The 15,444-nt window shown below is 40.5% G+C and overlaps 1 protein-coding gene across 2 annotated transcripts in view; it reads right to left on the bottom strand.

Annotated features, from left to right (window-relative positions):
- GNB1 (G protein subunit beta 1) overlaps positions 1–15,444 on the bottom strand; it is a 123,194-nt gene that overhangs the window by 17,079 nt on the left and 90,671 nt on the right. For both annotated transcript variants that reach the window (XM_043994250.1, XM_043994251.1), the window contains 2 exons: positions 11,195–11,233; positions 7,455–7,561 (listed from right to left, as the gene is read on the bottom strand). In XM_043994250.1, the coding sequence (XP_043850185.1) occupies positions 7,455–7,561; positions 11,195–11,233 (146 nt within the window). The remainder of the gene's footprint in view (positions 1–7,454; positions 7,562–11,194; positions 11,234–15,444) is intronic.

Here is a 15,444-nt window from a genome sequence, read left to right as displayed (position 1 = left end):
TGACATTTCTACATATCACACACTTCCCTCCCTTTTCCAGAATTATTTTCTATGTGAGAATTTTTTTCTATGGAGGGGAGAGATGTGGAAGTTGTCATAATTCAGTCAGAATGGGCAAAACTTTGAACATTTCAAATATGCTTTTGTGCACTTGGGAAAGTCATTTTATACAGTAAAACATTTGAAATAAATTAACAGACAGAGATAATTTTCCGTTTAAGAACTTTGTGCTAACCTCCAGGAAAATGAAGGCAAATGAACATACTGGTGGTGGAACTATGAAATGGTCTGACCATTTTGGAAAGCAATGTGGAATTACACTAAAAGAGTGAATGAATATGTCTATACTCTCAGACAGAGGTCCCACACTTCTAGGCATATAAGGTTAAAGACTAAAAGAAAGGTCTCATATATATCAAAATCTTCATAACATCACTTTCTATGGCAGCAAATTGGAAACAGAATAAATGTCCATCTCCTGGGGAATAGTTAAACAAATTGCAGCACATGATGAAAATGAAGAATTCAGAGAAGCCTGGGCAGGCTCTGAAAGCTGGGGCCCAGTCCAGGAGGCAGAACTGTAGGATCACAGAATTAAAGATCTGGAGGTGAAAGGGCTTCAAGGTCATCTAGTTCAGGAGGAAATCTGAGAGAGCTGGAGAGGCAGTTCAGATTTGAACCCCAGTTCTCTGACCAGAGACCCAGGGCTCTGCCACTGTCACTACCCCAGCTTCTCTAGAAAACAATTCACACAGTGACTACAGCATAGATGGAAAGAACAGGAAAACAAGCCCAATGGTGCAGTTTTAACGACCAAGCCTGGCCATGGAGGAGTGCTAAGAAAGCACCCTTCCTTCCTTCCAGCACCAAAATGGAGAATTATGGGTACGTGGGATGTTATACAATCTCTCAGACGTGGCTAATGTATTGATCATTTTTGCTGACCCGCCTTTTCCTTCTTTCTAAAACTTTGTTATAAGCCATGACTTGCTGGGGAGAAGAAGAAATCAGGCTATATTCAGAAAGAAGTGTGATCTGAAGACAAAAGGCATCCGTCCCGACATGGTACACCACTGGCAGAACAGATTAGAACCCTAAATTCGGAATACCCAAATAGAATCAATTCTGACCAGAGCACTTCTTCTCACAGGGTTGTGAGGGAAACTGCTTTGTAAACAAACAACTAGGTACATGAATTACTGTCATGCCCAATTGCTGGGGTCAGACATCTTCTGAGAACCAGCAAACTAGATATCAACTAAAATTCATTAAAGTTTTGAGACCTATATACATCTTTCCAAGGCCACAGGCAATAGAAAATCCCTAGTGCTTAATTCTCTGTCCCATTCTGACACAGTTAAAGACTAGATACAAAAGGAGTAAGCTTTTAGGCTTTCAAATTTCTCCTAACAATAAGATCTTTCTGAGAACGATTTTAATCATGCTTTTTTCCTCCCTCTGGGTAATTGTGCTAATTACCAATGTGACTTTCTTGATGAACAGTTCAGTTATACAGGTTTGGGACTTATATGCTTAAAGATCTGTAGCATCTTTGTTGAACAATGACTTTTGAACTGAAATTGTAATTTATTTTTAAAAATTTAGTTTAAATCTTTCTGTAAGTATTAGACAAAATGCTTTAACACAAATGTACATCTAATTCAGAAGAGATCACTGCTACTTCATCATTCTTTCAAAAAATAGGCAGGCCCTTTAAGAAATACTGAAAAGAGGGGCAGCTAGGTGACGCAGTGGATAGAGCACTGGCCCTGGAGTCAGGAGTACCTGAGTTCAAATCCGGCCTCAGACACTTAACACTTACTAGTTGTGTGACCCTGGGCAAGTCACTTAACCCCAATTACCTCACTAAAACAAACAAACAAACCCCAAGAAATACTGAAAAGGATTTGATGTCAGATTTACTCATAGTACTTATCTGAAGATAACCACAAGATATTAGCACCAACAAGGTTTTTGTTTTTTTGGTTTTTTTTGGCGAGGCAATTGGGGTTAAGTGACTTGCCCAGGGTCACACAGCTAGTAAGTGGTAAGTGTCTGAGGCCAGATTTGAACTCAGGTACTCCTGAATCCAGGGCCAGTGCTTTATCCACTGCGCCATCTAGCTGCCCCTTTAAAAAAAAAATTTTTTTTTTGGTGAGGCAATTGAGGTTAAGTGACTTGCCCAGGGTCACACAGCTAGTAAGTGTCAAGTGTCTGAGGTCGCATTTGAACTCAGGTCCTCCTGAATCCAAGGCCAGTGCTTTATCCACTGCGCCACCTAGCTGCCCCCCACCAACAAGGTTTTATCATTTAGGTGGCAAGGCCCATTTGTCTACCTGCATGGTGACTTCTGTAGATGATGTGATCAGGAGCAGGAGAAAAATCTGTTATGATTGACCTTAAAACAAACCTAAAAAATTAATTGGGTCTTTTTGTGCAAGCTGAAATTTACTAATTCACTACAGCGTGCAAATTTTAGACTGTTTCCCAAAGTTGTTTGATAGGGGCCATATTTCAATGCTACAACATTTGGAAAATAACAGCTCTTAGGATAAAATCTGAAGAGAGCAAGTCACTTATTCATGGAACAAGATAAACCAAGGCTCTGGTTTTCAAAGTTCTATTACGGGCCAGAAGCTGTTACCAGTTTATAGAAGGACAAAACTTCAGAGCTGGGAGGACACTTTAGTGGTTACCTAATCTGACCTATACCCAAAAAAGAAGCCCGCACTACAATATGCTGATCTGCCATGGCAAATCCCCAACATTTTGGCGAGCACTACTTATTAGAAAGTAGTCCTGTTCCAGCCGGTCTTCTTGTAGTTTCTACTTACTGCCGTCTGTCATGCTAGAGGCCTTCTGCCACCTTTCCCTAAGTCACTACAATAGTCCCATAATTGGTCTCCCTGCTTCCCTCCAGCCCAGCCTTCAAGCCATCATCCACTCAGCTGCCAGACTCTCCTTGAGGTCTGATCATGGCATCCTCTACTCAATACCCTAGTGGTTCCTTATTACCCCAGGATACAATATCAAGTCTGTTTAGCATTTAAACCCTCACAACACGGCCCTAACCAGCCTCAGCAGACAATCCTCTCCCCCATCTCTGCCTCACAGAATAACCATCAGAATAGTTAACATTTAGCATGCTTACAAACATCGCATTTCATCTTCACATCAACCCTGTGAAGTAGGTGCCATTATTATCCCCATTTTACAACCGAGGAAACTGAGGCAGACAGAGGTGAAGTTACTTGCCCAGGGTTGCCCATCTAGTGAGAGTCCAACAGATTTAAACTCAGGTGTTCATGACTCCTAGGTCGGTCCTCTGGGCACTGTCCCCTGACCCCCCCCCCCCCCCCCCCCGCTGCCTATAGACACTTAGTATTTTTCCACCACGACTGCAGCTCAATCATCTCCTTGTGCATTTGACTTTCCCCCCTTTAATTGCCTTGCATTTGTCTCCTCTGCATTTATTCTCCTGTCCTTGTCCTCTCCTCCATTCGAGTATAAGCTCCCCGAGAAGAGACTGTGTCCTCCTTCTCAGTGCACGCTCAGCACTTGGGACAGCACCCGTCAGGGGCAACCTAAGTGCCCAATGTCCGAATCTAGCCTTCTCTCTTTTCCCTTCTCCCCAAGTTCCTCTGAAGGATCCCCATCACCTTTCAACTTGGAGTGCGAGGCCCTTCCCTATTAGTTATCACGTTAATAAGACAAAGTACATGTCTCCACCAAATAAAATTTTAATGTAATTTTTCCTTAGCTCAGGCACAAAAATATCCAACACGTTTCTATGTAGAGGTCTAATACTGTCACTCTGTTCCTTTAAAACTAATCTTATCTTGTGGCATGATAAAATTCTATACCACCTCACTTATTATAAGCACAGTGCTGAGAATTAAGATGACCTAAAGAGAGAAAATCAGCTCATTTTCATTAGATCAGGAAGGTTACCTTTACTACTGTCTACTAATTAGAAATACCCTTAATACCTACTGACTAACTGAAGAGGGTAGAAGATCCTAATCTCTTTATCCTTCTTGAAGGTGAAGGAAGACAATCCTGCTAATCTCAAATCAGGATATTATGTGTGAGCAGCATTTAAGAACTTATCCTTTGAAGGCCCAAGTTTCCTTATCCGTAAAATAACTAGAGTGTACGGCCTCCACATCTAAGTTCATGATCCTCTATGTTACAACCAATTTTAATGGGCATTACCAAAAACAGTGACACCTCACTGATCCAGAATGCAATTTATATGGCAGTCCTACTAGGAAAACCATAGCAGTCAGGAAGCAAATAAAAAAAGGTTTATCAGGCAAAACTGAAGTCTAAATTCTTATACTTAAAGAATGCAGGACTTCCTCACAGTCTACTTAAGTCTACACATAATTCTTTAAAAAGCCTGCTTATTAGGGCAGAGAACAACCACTTGTACTTTCCTTTCCCTGTGAGGGAAAGTCAAGTATTACTATGTCCATTCTACAGATGAGAAAATGGAAATACTGAAGATTATGTGATTTGCCCATGATGAGAATGGCCAAGACAAGAGTGCAGTCAGTTCTCCTAGATTTAAGACAACAGGCGCCCAACTCTGTATCCCATTGCCTCTGCTGCGGTCAGGGCTGCGTCCTCATCGCAGCCTCGCTTTGTTCACAGTCTGCCCTTCTCCCTACAAATCCTAGGCATCCCTCAAGGTCCAGCTCCAATACCATCTGCTCCACGAACCTCCCTTCCCCAACTGCGCCAAACCGCGCTGATCTCTCCTTTCTCGGAACAGTCCTTACTGGCTATCTACGCTTGTTATCTGAATACCGTACACATTTTCTATCCTGGACCCGAGACTCTTGAAGAAGGCCGTGATTATTTTGTTCTTCACCACCCTCCTTAACCCACCACCCACGCAGAGAAGGAAAAAGAAACAAGGAGAGTGACTGTTACATTGCCACACGAGCAAGGAAGAGTTAACCCACCAATATATCAAAGGGAGGGGAAAAAAATTCAAAAAGCTGACACAAGCACCTGGGGGAAAAACCCATTTGCCCGATCTATTTAGTTTAAGGACCAAAACTCCTTACTCCATCACTGTGTATGTGAGATCACTGGCTCTTATGCTCACCATTCTAGCTCAGGAGTTCTTAACCTGGGGTCCACAGATAGATTTCAGGGGGCCAGTGAGCTTGGATGGAGAAAACTTTTTACATGTTTATTTCATTATTACTGAGAAGGGGACAGGGGTTTTGTCAGGCTGCCAAAGGGGTCCACGACACAAAAAGGTTAAGAGCCTCTGGTCTAACTTCTAATCTGCCCTGGGTTGGGCTGAACTGCTAACCCGTGAACCAACCTGACAATTTTTGGTGGATGACCCTATTTCCATTCCATTTATTCAAGATTGTGAAAATGCCAAGGATAATTCTTGTTCAAGTCATGCTGCCAGATGTGAAAGGTTATAACTTCAAGGGAACATATTAAACTCAGGTCTAAAATCTAAGCTCTTTTCCATGATTTCAGATCATTATTATAAAACAGGAGATGTAAATGTGACCATTGTATAAATGGGACCATAGGCCCCATACATTCTAAATGATTTTCCTGAAAACAATCAGTATCAGCCTCAGATGTTAAGTATGTTTTGAAATCCCACAGACATAAATGAACATCAACAGATTAAAACTTTGAACTTGTACTGGGAAGAAAAGATTATACACTTGGATAGAAATTTTTCTCAAATGTGTGATTCCTGCCCTCATTTTAATGACTCCACTGAATAGAATTTAACTTTTTCTTAGTGAATATCATGATGAATCTCAATTCTTAAACTATCAGAGTAAGATTCTAAGACTCTCAGGGATCTGGTAGAATTTACTCCTAGATAACAGAACAACACGTTTTATTATAGATGAGAAGCTTTGACAAACTCATGTGTGGCAAATCTATAAGAAGTTACGAGAAACTTCCTAAACCTCTGACCCTAACATTAAGGTCACACAGCTAAATGTCTGAGGCTCAATTTGAACCCAGAGCTTTCTGATTCTAGGACCAATACTTTATCCACTGCACCAGCTAACTGCAAAAAGACCTCATGATTTGATTGGGAAGCTTATCTGAGGTATAGACAGGAACCTGAAAGAAAGGATCTGAGGACAAAAAGGTTAATGAACAGACCAGTGTGGGATAAATAAAAGAGAGAAAAAAAGATAAAGTAGAAACTAATATATGTAATGTTAATGTATTAATGAAATTTCTTCTGCTGGGAAGAAAAAGATAAAATGAAAAGTGGGGTATTAATTAGAAGGATTCTTATCAAACATCTACTCCAATCTATACCCCAAGCATTATTTCTATAGCATCTGACAAGAATATTAGTATCACCTTGGATTCTTAGGCTGAGGTAGACAACAACTGAAATCACCTCAGATAAACTGAAAAATTGGCAGGTGATCTTCCTTAACCTTTCCATAGTATTCAAATTGTTGAGATCATAAACTGCTCAAAACCCCACTCAGCTTAATTTTGAAGTGAGAATTCAACTCAACAAGCATATACTAATTGTTTACAAAGGCCTGTGCTAAGTGCTAATATGAAGAAAGGCAAAACCTAGTTCTTACTTTCAAGGGAAGCCTAATGGGAAGACAACATGTCAATAACTGTGGGGGAAAAACCCCAAGCTATGTACTGGATGAACTTGCATTAATGGGGAATGAGGCAAGGCTTCTTATAGAAGATGGGTTTTTAGCTGGGACTTAAAGGAAGTACAGGAAACAAGGAAATGGAGGGAGGAAATTCCAGGTCTGGACAGCTAGAGAAAAGTCCTGGAGTTTGGAAATGGAATAACAAACAAGGAAGCAAGTGTCACTGGATGTTAAAAATATTGGGGGGAGGTGGGGGGAGCTAGGTGGCGCAGTTGATAGAGCACTGGTCCTGAATTCAGGAGGACCTGAGTTCACATCTGGCCTCAGACACTTTATACTTACTACCTGCATGACCCTGGGCAAGTCACTTAACCCTCATTTCCCCACCCTCCCCCAAAATAAAATAAAATAAAATTGGGGGGCACCAGCTAGGTGGTACAGTGGATAGAGCACTGGCTCTGGAGTCAGGAGGATCTGAGTTCAAATCCAGCCTCAGGCACTTGACAATAGCTGTGTGACCCTGGGCAAGTCACTTTCCCCCAATTGCCTCACCTTTTAAAAAAAAAAGGGGGGGGGGGGAGGAAAGTGAGTAAGATGTAAGAATCCTGGAAAGGTAGAAGTGGCCAGGTCATAAAGAGCAGTGCCAGATGAGGGATGGGGGTATATGAGAAATGTTGTGAAGGTAGAATCAATGGGACATGGGAACCCACTGAATATGGTGGGGGATGGAAGTGGGGAGGCAGTTACAGAGAGTGAAGATTTGAGAATGACAAAAACCTTATTTCTTTCCTCTCTCAAAGAAGCTCTGATCACAGTCATACATACCTGGAATCAGTGCCCCAATGCATTGCATAAATTTTAGCCAAGTGCCCCCTCAGTGTTCTTCTAGTGCGCATTTGGATTCGACCCACTGGATCGATGTTGGCTGTGATCTACAAGAGAAAAAGGTCCCAAGTTACAATTTGGAGAGCACATAAAAGTCCATTACCAAATCACAACACCACTCTACAAATGGTCCCACCACCATTGTCCTTGGCATGGGGCCAGCACTTAATAAAGTCCCATCTGATCTGCCCCTAAATTCTCTCACAGTCATCATCTTTGCATCAGTTCAGCAGCTACCATGCTTTTCAGGTATTTCTAACTGCACTCTGGAGCCGTCTCCTCCCATGCAGTCTGACCGGGAGCTCTCTCTCCTCTGATTCAAACTACCAACAGAATTATGTCCAAATACCATGTTCATAATTTCACTCCCTGTTCTAAAACCTCTAACAGTTCCCTTTTACAACACCAAATTTAAACTCCTCTGGCCTTCAAAGCCCTTTATAGCACATTACTTACTCAAACCTAGAAGAAATATTCTAGGCTCTCTCCTCTGTTTACCTTTCACTCCTTGGAAATCTGATTAGTTGCCAAGTCTTGTCAATTCTACCTTCATAAGATTTCTTGCTTTCATCCCCCTGTCTGTATTTAATGACACACTAGTTGAGACGCTGACATCTCACCAGAAATACCGCAATAGTCTCCAAATGTTCTATGTTCTCCTTGCTTCTACTCTTTCCCATCTCCAATGAATCCTTGATACTGCTCACAAAATCATCTTATTAAGTCATAGATCTGACCTTGCCAATCCTTAGTTGAAAAAACAAAACACCAACCCAGTGGCTCCCACTTCCTCAGCTTGGCTGAGGTTCTCCACGTTCTGGCTCCAACTTCTCCTTCCGTGCATGCTATGTTCTAGCCAGACTGGACTACTGGCTATTTCCAGAAGGAATACTCCATCTTCTGCCCACATGTATTTGCACAAACTGTGCTCCTCCATCCTGTGATTACACTCTTTCCTCATCTGCTTCTCAGAATGGAGGGTGTGGCCACTCACCTCTCCAAAGCCTACTAGGCGTTGGTTCACTTGCAATGCTCCCTGCCCACAATTACCCACCATTCACTCATTCAGCTACACTAATGTTGTACCATTAGTATATAAATGCTTTCCCACTAGAATGTCAACTCCTCCAGGGCAGGGACTGTTTCATGTTAGTCTCCATCCCCAGTGTGCAGCCTGGTGTATGGAGCACAGAGCAGGTGCCCTGTCAATGCTTGCTCAGGGTAGGGAGTGTGTAGTTCGTGCCTCTGTATCCCCAGAACCCAGTACAGGGTCTTGGCACATAGTAGGTGTGGCAATGGGAATGCATTGGCCCTCTCCCAAAACTGAGCTCAGTCCCTGCCTTGTCCACTGAGTCTCAGAATCCCAGCTATGCTGATGCTCTTTACCAGACACCTGAGTACATTACAGCTTATCACCCTCCCCACTCTGTTAATGAGTCCACTGGGGTTAGCCTTTCCCCAACCAGGCTGTAAGCTTCTAGGAAACAAGCATACCTCACCCCACTGAGCAGACAACTATCTTTGCAATCTTTTTATAAGTTCACTACGCCAAGTGGACAAAAAATCAAAGTGTGCAGCTAATAATTTTAATTAGTTTCTATAATGTGGATCTGTTATCTCATACTACTGTTCAACTTCATTTAAAGGAATTCCCAAAAAGCAATAAGACAATTTAAAATCCATCAGCTGCCCTCCAGGGAATCTTGAATATAATTTTTCCTTCATATTTTGGATGAGTTCTTTGGGCCTTAAATAAAAGCTTAAAGCCTCAGCCTTGAAAAGAGCTACTAAGATCGCTACAACTTTTTGTAGTGATTTCTATAATAGGGGGATTACTTTTCATAAATAATTTTTACATGAATGAAAACTGCTAACCTGTGTTGTTGTTTTTTTTTTTTTAGTGAGGCAATTGGGGTTAAGTGACTTGCCCAGGGTCACACAGCTAGTAAGTGTTAAAGTAAGTGTTAAGTGTCTGAGGTCAGATTTGAACTCAGGTACTCCTGACTCCAGGGCCGGTGCTCTATCGACTGCGCCACCTAGCTGCCCCTGCTAACCTGTTTTAACTTAAGTTTTACATTCTATGGTAAAACTTCATTAATTTGTGTTAACTGATAGGAAGGTTAGGCTGAGATAGAGAATATTTAATTTTAAAGTTTTATTATTGCCTTTCGTTTTAGATAGATATGCCATGCCCCCCTCCAAAACAAACCCTTCTTTGTAATGAAAAACATTTCAGCAAAGCCAAACATCGCAACATTAGAAAGCAACACATAATTTTGACAAGAAAGTCTTGTCTACTGCTTTCAAGTACACAAAAGTAACTAGGGGCAGCTAGGTGGCGCAGTGGATAGAGCACCGGCCCTGGAGTCAGGAGTACCTGAGTTCAAATCCGACCTCAGACACTTGACACTTACTAGTTGTGTGACCCTGGGCAAGTTACTTAACCCCAAATGCCTCACTAAAACAAACAAACAAAAGTAACTTTAACTGGGCTTCTTAGCAGAATCTTTAAGGGACTGGTATTTAAGCTGGGCATAATTTACAATTTTTGCACACATATAAATGGTACTTTAAAAAATACACAGCATTTTGCTCTTAAAGTAGTTTAAACATAGTTTCAAGGTGCACTGCTAACACATAATAGGCAGTAAATGCTTCAATCAACAAGCATTTCTACAATTTCTACACTGTGCTAGAGGCTAGGGATGCAAATACAAAATGCTTGTTCAATATTCTGCTTACAATTCTGTTCACATGTTACATTTGAACCTAAATGTCTTCTTCGTGATTAATATAATGGTGAATTTCAGTTCTCAAATGAATTAGCCTAAGTTCCAAGTCAGTAAGATTTTAATATTGTAGTTAGAAGACCATTCTTTATAACAAACTATAAGTTTTAAGTGAGAAAGCGATCCACATTTCCACCACTGTTCAATTCTAAGAAGTGCACAGACTATCAGACAGTTAGCCAAAGCCATTTCTAGTAAAGTACTAAATAATTCATTCAGTCTAAAGTGTGCCGATCTCAGTACAATTTACAATTCAGCCTTTACAGATAACACTGAGAACTTGCTGTCTCCACGTAACACAATTATGCAACAAAAATCTTTGGGTAACAAATTTTGTTTTCTCTCTGAACTCTGTCAAAAGAGCTTGGCTTATTGACTGAGAAACATATTAAGTAACACTCCAGATTTGGAAAAAGAACTAAGGAATATCACACATTGATATAAATATGGGGCCTATTTATTAAGGAGTATGGATTAAAGACATGTAAGGAGTACTTTTCTAAACTGCCAATGATTTTGTAAAGTAGGTGCCATCTTTCGCTTAATAGGAACAAGGCAGGCGTCTTTGAAATACCACCTCAAGGATACTGAGAATGGCCTGAGTATGATTTAAAAACAAAACGATCCCATGATCCTCTCTTTGAAAACTAACCTCTCACTCAATTAGCAGATTATCATACAAAAAAAGGAATCAGATGATGTCCTGGAAATATTTTTGGATAAACCTAATGATAAGAGGCCCTAAAACATCACCAGTGCTATCTGAAAGACATGCATCCATCTATAAGTACAAAAGCAGTTGACCCCAGAAGTTCTCTGTGTAGGTAAAAGAACTGTTAAGTCGTAGCATGACCTACAAACCATGGGATTTAATCTGAAACGAATTCTTACCTGAGACAAAGTTGCATCTGCACACGCTTTTCTAGCATCCTGCAAGGGAGAAAAGGGATGGGAGGGGTGGTGGAGGGAAGAGGAGAGAAAAGAAAATGTTCAAAGTTTAATTGAGGTCCCAAGTCCTTAAAGCAAACCAGAAAGGGCCCCTTAGTCTTGTGACAACAAAAGCTGATCTCTAAGGGAGGCCCCCACTCTAAAACTCTGCTTATACAACAATCAAGTCTGGCAGAAGCCATGTTCTAATGGCTGTACTCATAGCTTTAGAAAGAAGCACTTTCACACCTATATTCACCAGACTCTCCAGACCATATAATGAGGTCTGTAGGGGCTGCCTATTTTATCGGTGAGCAAACTGAGGAAGAGGCACACACAGAACTAGATCTATATACCTCAGTGTGCAAGCAACTCTGCTTCGATATTTTGTCACTGAACTATATTCTCTGGAAATGACAATTTATTTAATTCACAATTGCTGTTAACTAAACTGCCACCCATCACTCTGACTACATGGCAAACTGGTTCTTTTCCCGTGTTGACAGGTTAGTCCCTGTGGGTGGGCAGTTCCCCCTGCAGACCTCAGACCTTCTAGCCCTGAGCCTGTGGGCTTGAGCTGCTATGGCAAAGTTTGGCCGCCAGCTCCCCAGGTGAGGGCAGTAGGTGCCTCTCTGACCAGGGTTAGGTTGATTCTCATCTGACATAACCTGTCCATTACTAAGTTCTGTAGGAGAAGCCTTTCTGGCTTGGGAGGAGCGGCCAGAATTTGTGCCTGCTTGGTGTAATCTTCACTGTCCACTCACCTACACACTCCTTTGGCTTCTCAATCTAGAAGATCCCATCAGCTGTAGTGCTCACACTTCAGGAACCCTCAGCCCCAGGGTTCAAGGTCCTTTGACGGAAGCTGGAGGCTCTTCTAAAGCCCCTGAGCCAGCCACCTCTGAATTTCCTACCAGGATGCAGCCCTTTGGGTTTTTCCATTAGCCCCTGTGCCAGCTATGTTCTCTACACTGTCCCCTAAGTCCTATGGCCCCTTGAGGGGAGGTGCCGTCTTTTTCATATCTGTCAGTGCTTAGCACTAGTAGGTGCCTGATGAATGCTTACAGTGTGGAACTCAGAATCACTTCCATAACAAAATAAGCCACCAGAATAGAAACTTAAAAAAAAAAAAGATATGAGTTTTCTGTAATAATTTTATCAGCAGTGAAGCTGTCCCTTTAAATAATTCTGTTTGATAATTGCTCCAAATATGCTCTAGCTGACATTTTGTACCTTTTAAAACTGAGCAGAGCTCTGAAAGGAACCCAGTATTTTGATAAAATAAGAAATGGAGAATAGGAGAGTTTATTTAATATGTGAAATGTCTGCAAACTAAATGGATTAGAAGGGAGATACTCGAGACAAACTGTGATGATTCTATGCAGGGCAATTTCATTATTAAAAAATTAAAACAACCAAATTTATATATACAAAATGAGATTGCTTCAAATACCTTCACTTCAAACAATGAATCTAAGCTAATAGTTTAGTGACTTTTTGAAGGCTCTACAGTACACAATTCTCAGAACAGATACCACAAACCTAAAAGTGCAGGAAGCAGTAATTTTATTGGAGCCAGGCTTTGATAATTGTTTAAAAGAATGTAAAATTAAACCAGGAAGAAATGATAGCCATTTTGAAGCTACTTCCACAAGCTGGTACTATACTGCCATAACTGGTTAATATGCGGATAAATGGAATATTCCTGTATATGGAATATACCAGCTACAGAAGATCTAGTCACTGGCATTTTATTCACAGACCTGGATTGTGAGTTGTGTCTGAAGTACCACTGATTATATTGGTTTAGAATTTAAATTATAGCAGAATGAAAACACTGAGACCATTGAGCTGCATGTTCACCACTTCTTTATCCTTCTTGGCTGCTCCCCACCAATACTGTTAGGTTGGCCCATTTGAGCCAACATTTAAATATGGACACTGGGTTCTGCTCTGACTCTGCTGAGGAGAGAAATGAACCCAAAGTGTTCAGAGTGGTTTATTCCATTTCTTCTGGCATTCAGATCAGATTATCTCAATCCACAACCATACTTTTTCATGGGAAAAAGTTTTCATAATCTACTAGGTTCTCTTTATTTACAGTAATTGGAGTTATAACATTTTAAATTAATTTAACACTGAGATTACTGTGCTATGGTAGCAAGAAAAGCAGATGAGATTAGAGGATTCACTGCCATTAACTCACTGTCAATCTGGGCACATAACGTCTGAAGGCCTCAGCTGGATCTTCTGGAGAATGAAGGAATTGAATGATGGGTGATTTCTAGGGTCATTTTCACCCCAGATTTTCTGGTTCTCAATTTTAAAGAGGAAGATGCCATTTAAAAGTTCTAAATGAACTCTTGTTCACTAAAAGCTGATGCCCGTTTAAGTCTAACTTTGTCTTCTGGTGAATCTGAGAATCATTTTTATGGTTTGGAAGAAAGAATTTACCTCACATGTAATTGTCATATTGGGACTTTTTAATCTGGTTTAGATGTTAGACATACATACTAACTGCAACTTTATTATCCTGCCCTATAACCGCACCCCATCCCTTGTCAAAAATGGGAAGAAATGCAAAATTTCCAGCTGCAGTTTCTACAAGGAACATCTGTTGGCTCTTATATAACATCTGTGTCTTTTAAGAGATTTGATTTTAAATTCTAATTTGGTATTCTGGTTGGCTGATGTAAACACAACATGAAAAAGACAGAGGCAAATCCACACCATATTCTATAACTACCAGCTAAGGCCTGAGTTTTTGATTTAACACAACACTTATTGGTAAACTTGACATTAAAACCAGCCGTTACAGGTGAATGTTTGAGATGGCCCTAAACAATCCCCAAATTCTGATTTCCATGTTTTAGCCCTAAGTTTTGAGATAATCCCCTGTCAATTTTACCCTAAAGGAGTGGGTGGTTCACAGCTGAATACTTATAACAAGGAGGAAAAAAACAAACCCTTGCACAAAGCTAATTAAATTACTATGAGGTGGTACCATTACAATTTGGGTAAGATTCGAGGCTGCCAAAATATATTTGCTGGTGTTTTAAACAGAACTGAAATGTAACTTAATTTTTTAGGTCAGGGAAAATCTTTTAGAAAGACAGGGTTTTAAAATCACATTTTTGTCAATGGCTGAATGGATTTGTGTACCTAGAAACAAATGAGTTCTTTGGACAGTAGAAAAACAGATTTTAAACCAAAGACATGAGCACATACATTGTAGACATTAATCAGCAGGGAAGAGCAGAAATGAAGGGTTTGAGAAACAAATATTGAGCCAGAAGTGTAGGTGAACAGAGGTCTCCTTACTACAGCTCAGAGCATATGAATGCATCCACTTTGTTTTCCTTACTTTACTGACCTATATTGTGATGTAGCTTCATTTTGAGGTTTTAGTATGCTCTTGTTGTCAGAAGCAAAGGAATGTTTAAAGTCTCATTTCCTACAACGATAGATAGTTATCTCCTGCCCAAAGCCAAGCGGGCACAAATGAACAGGCTTCCTCTCTGGTCCTCTAGCTCCTGGCCCACGCTGCCCAGCCTGTATTTGCCCCCCTTACAGTTTTCTCGACACTGGGCTGTAACACTACAAGCACACACAGACCAATAAAGAGGACCACAAGAGAGGGCAGCTCTAGAGTTTGAAGGGAGCTTTAAAAAGTCACCTAGTCCAAGCACAAGGAGTTAACAGCCATATCCCAATCAGAAATGTGGGAAGTAACTGGTCACACAGAAAGGAGCAAAGTGGGATTTGAACCCAGTTCCTTTAATGCCAAATATGAATCGTGGATCATTTCTCCAGACCTTGGGTCTTATCAGTGTAAAGTGATACTCATATATATATATATATATATATATATATATATATATATATATATATATATATATATATATATGTGTGTGTGTGTGTGTGTGTATATATATATATATATATATATGTATATGTATGTGTATGTATATGTATAGAGATATATAGATATAACCTATATCAGATTACCTGCTGTCTAGGGGAGGGGGGAGGGAGGGAGAAAAATCTGAAATTGTAAAGCATATATAAACAAAAGTTGAGAACTATCTTTACATGTAACAGAAAAAATAAAATACCCCATACAGTAAAGTGATACTCAGATGATACGTGTGAACCAAAGAGATGGCTCAGATAAATTCAAGAGAGCAGAGAGCTAGTAAATATTTTCAGTTTCA

This window comes from Dromiciops gliroides, chromosome 3, assembly GCF_019393635.1.
Source record: "Dromiciops gliroides isolate mDroGli1 chromosome 3, mDroGli1.pri, whole genome shotgun sequence".
NCBI lineage: Eukaryota > Metazoa > Chordata > Mammalia > Microbiotheria > Microbiotheriidae > Dromiciops > Dromiciops gliroides.
This window is presented reverse-complemented; position numbering and strand designations above follow the sequence as displayed.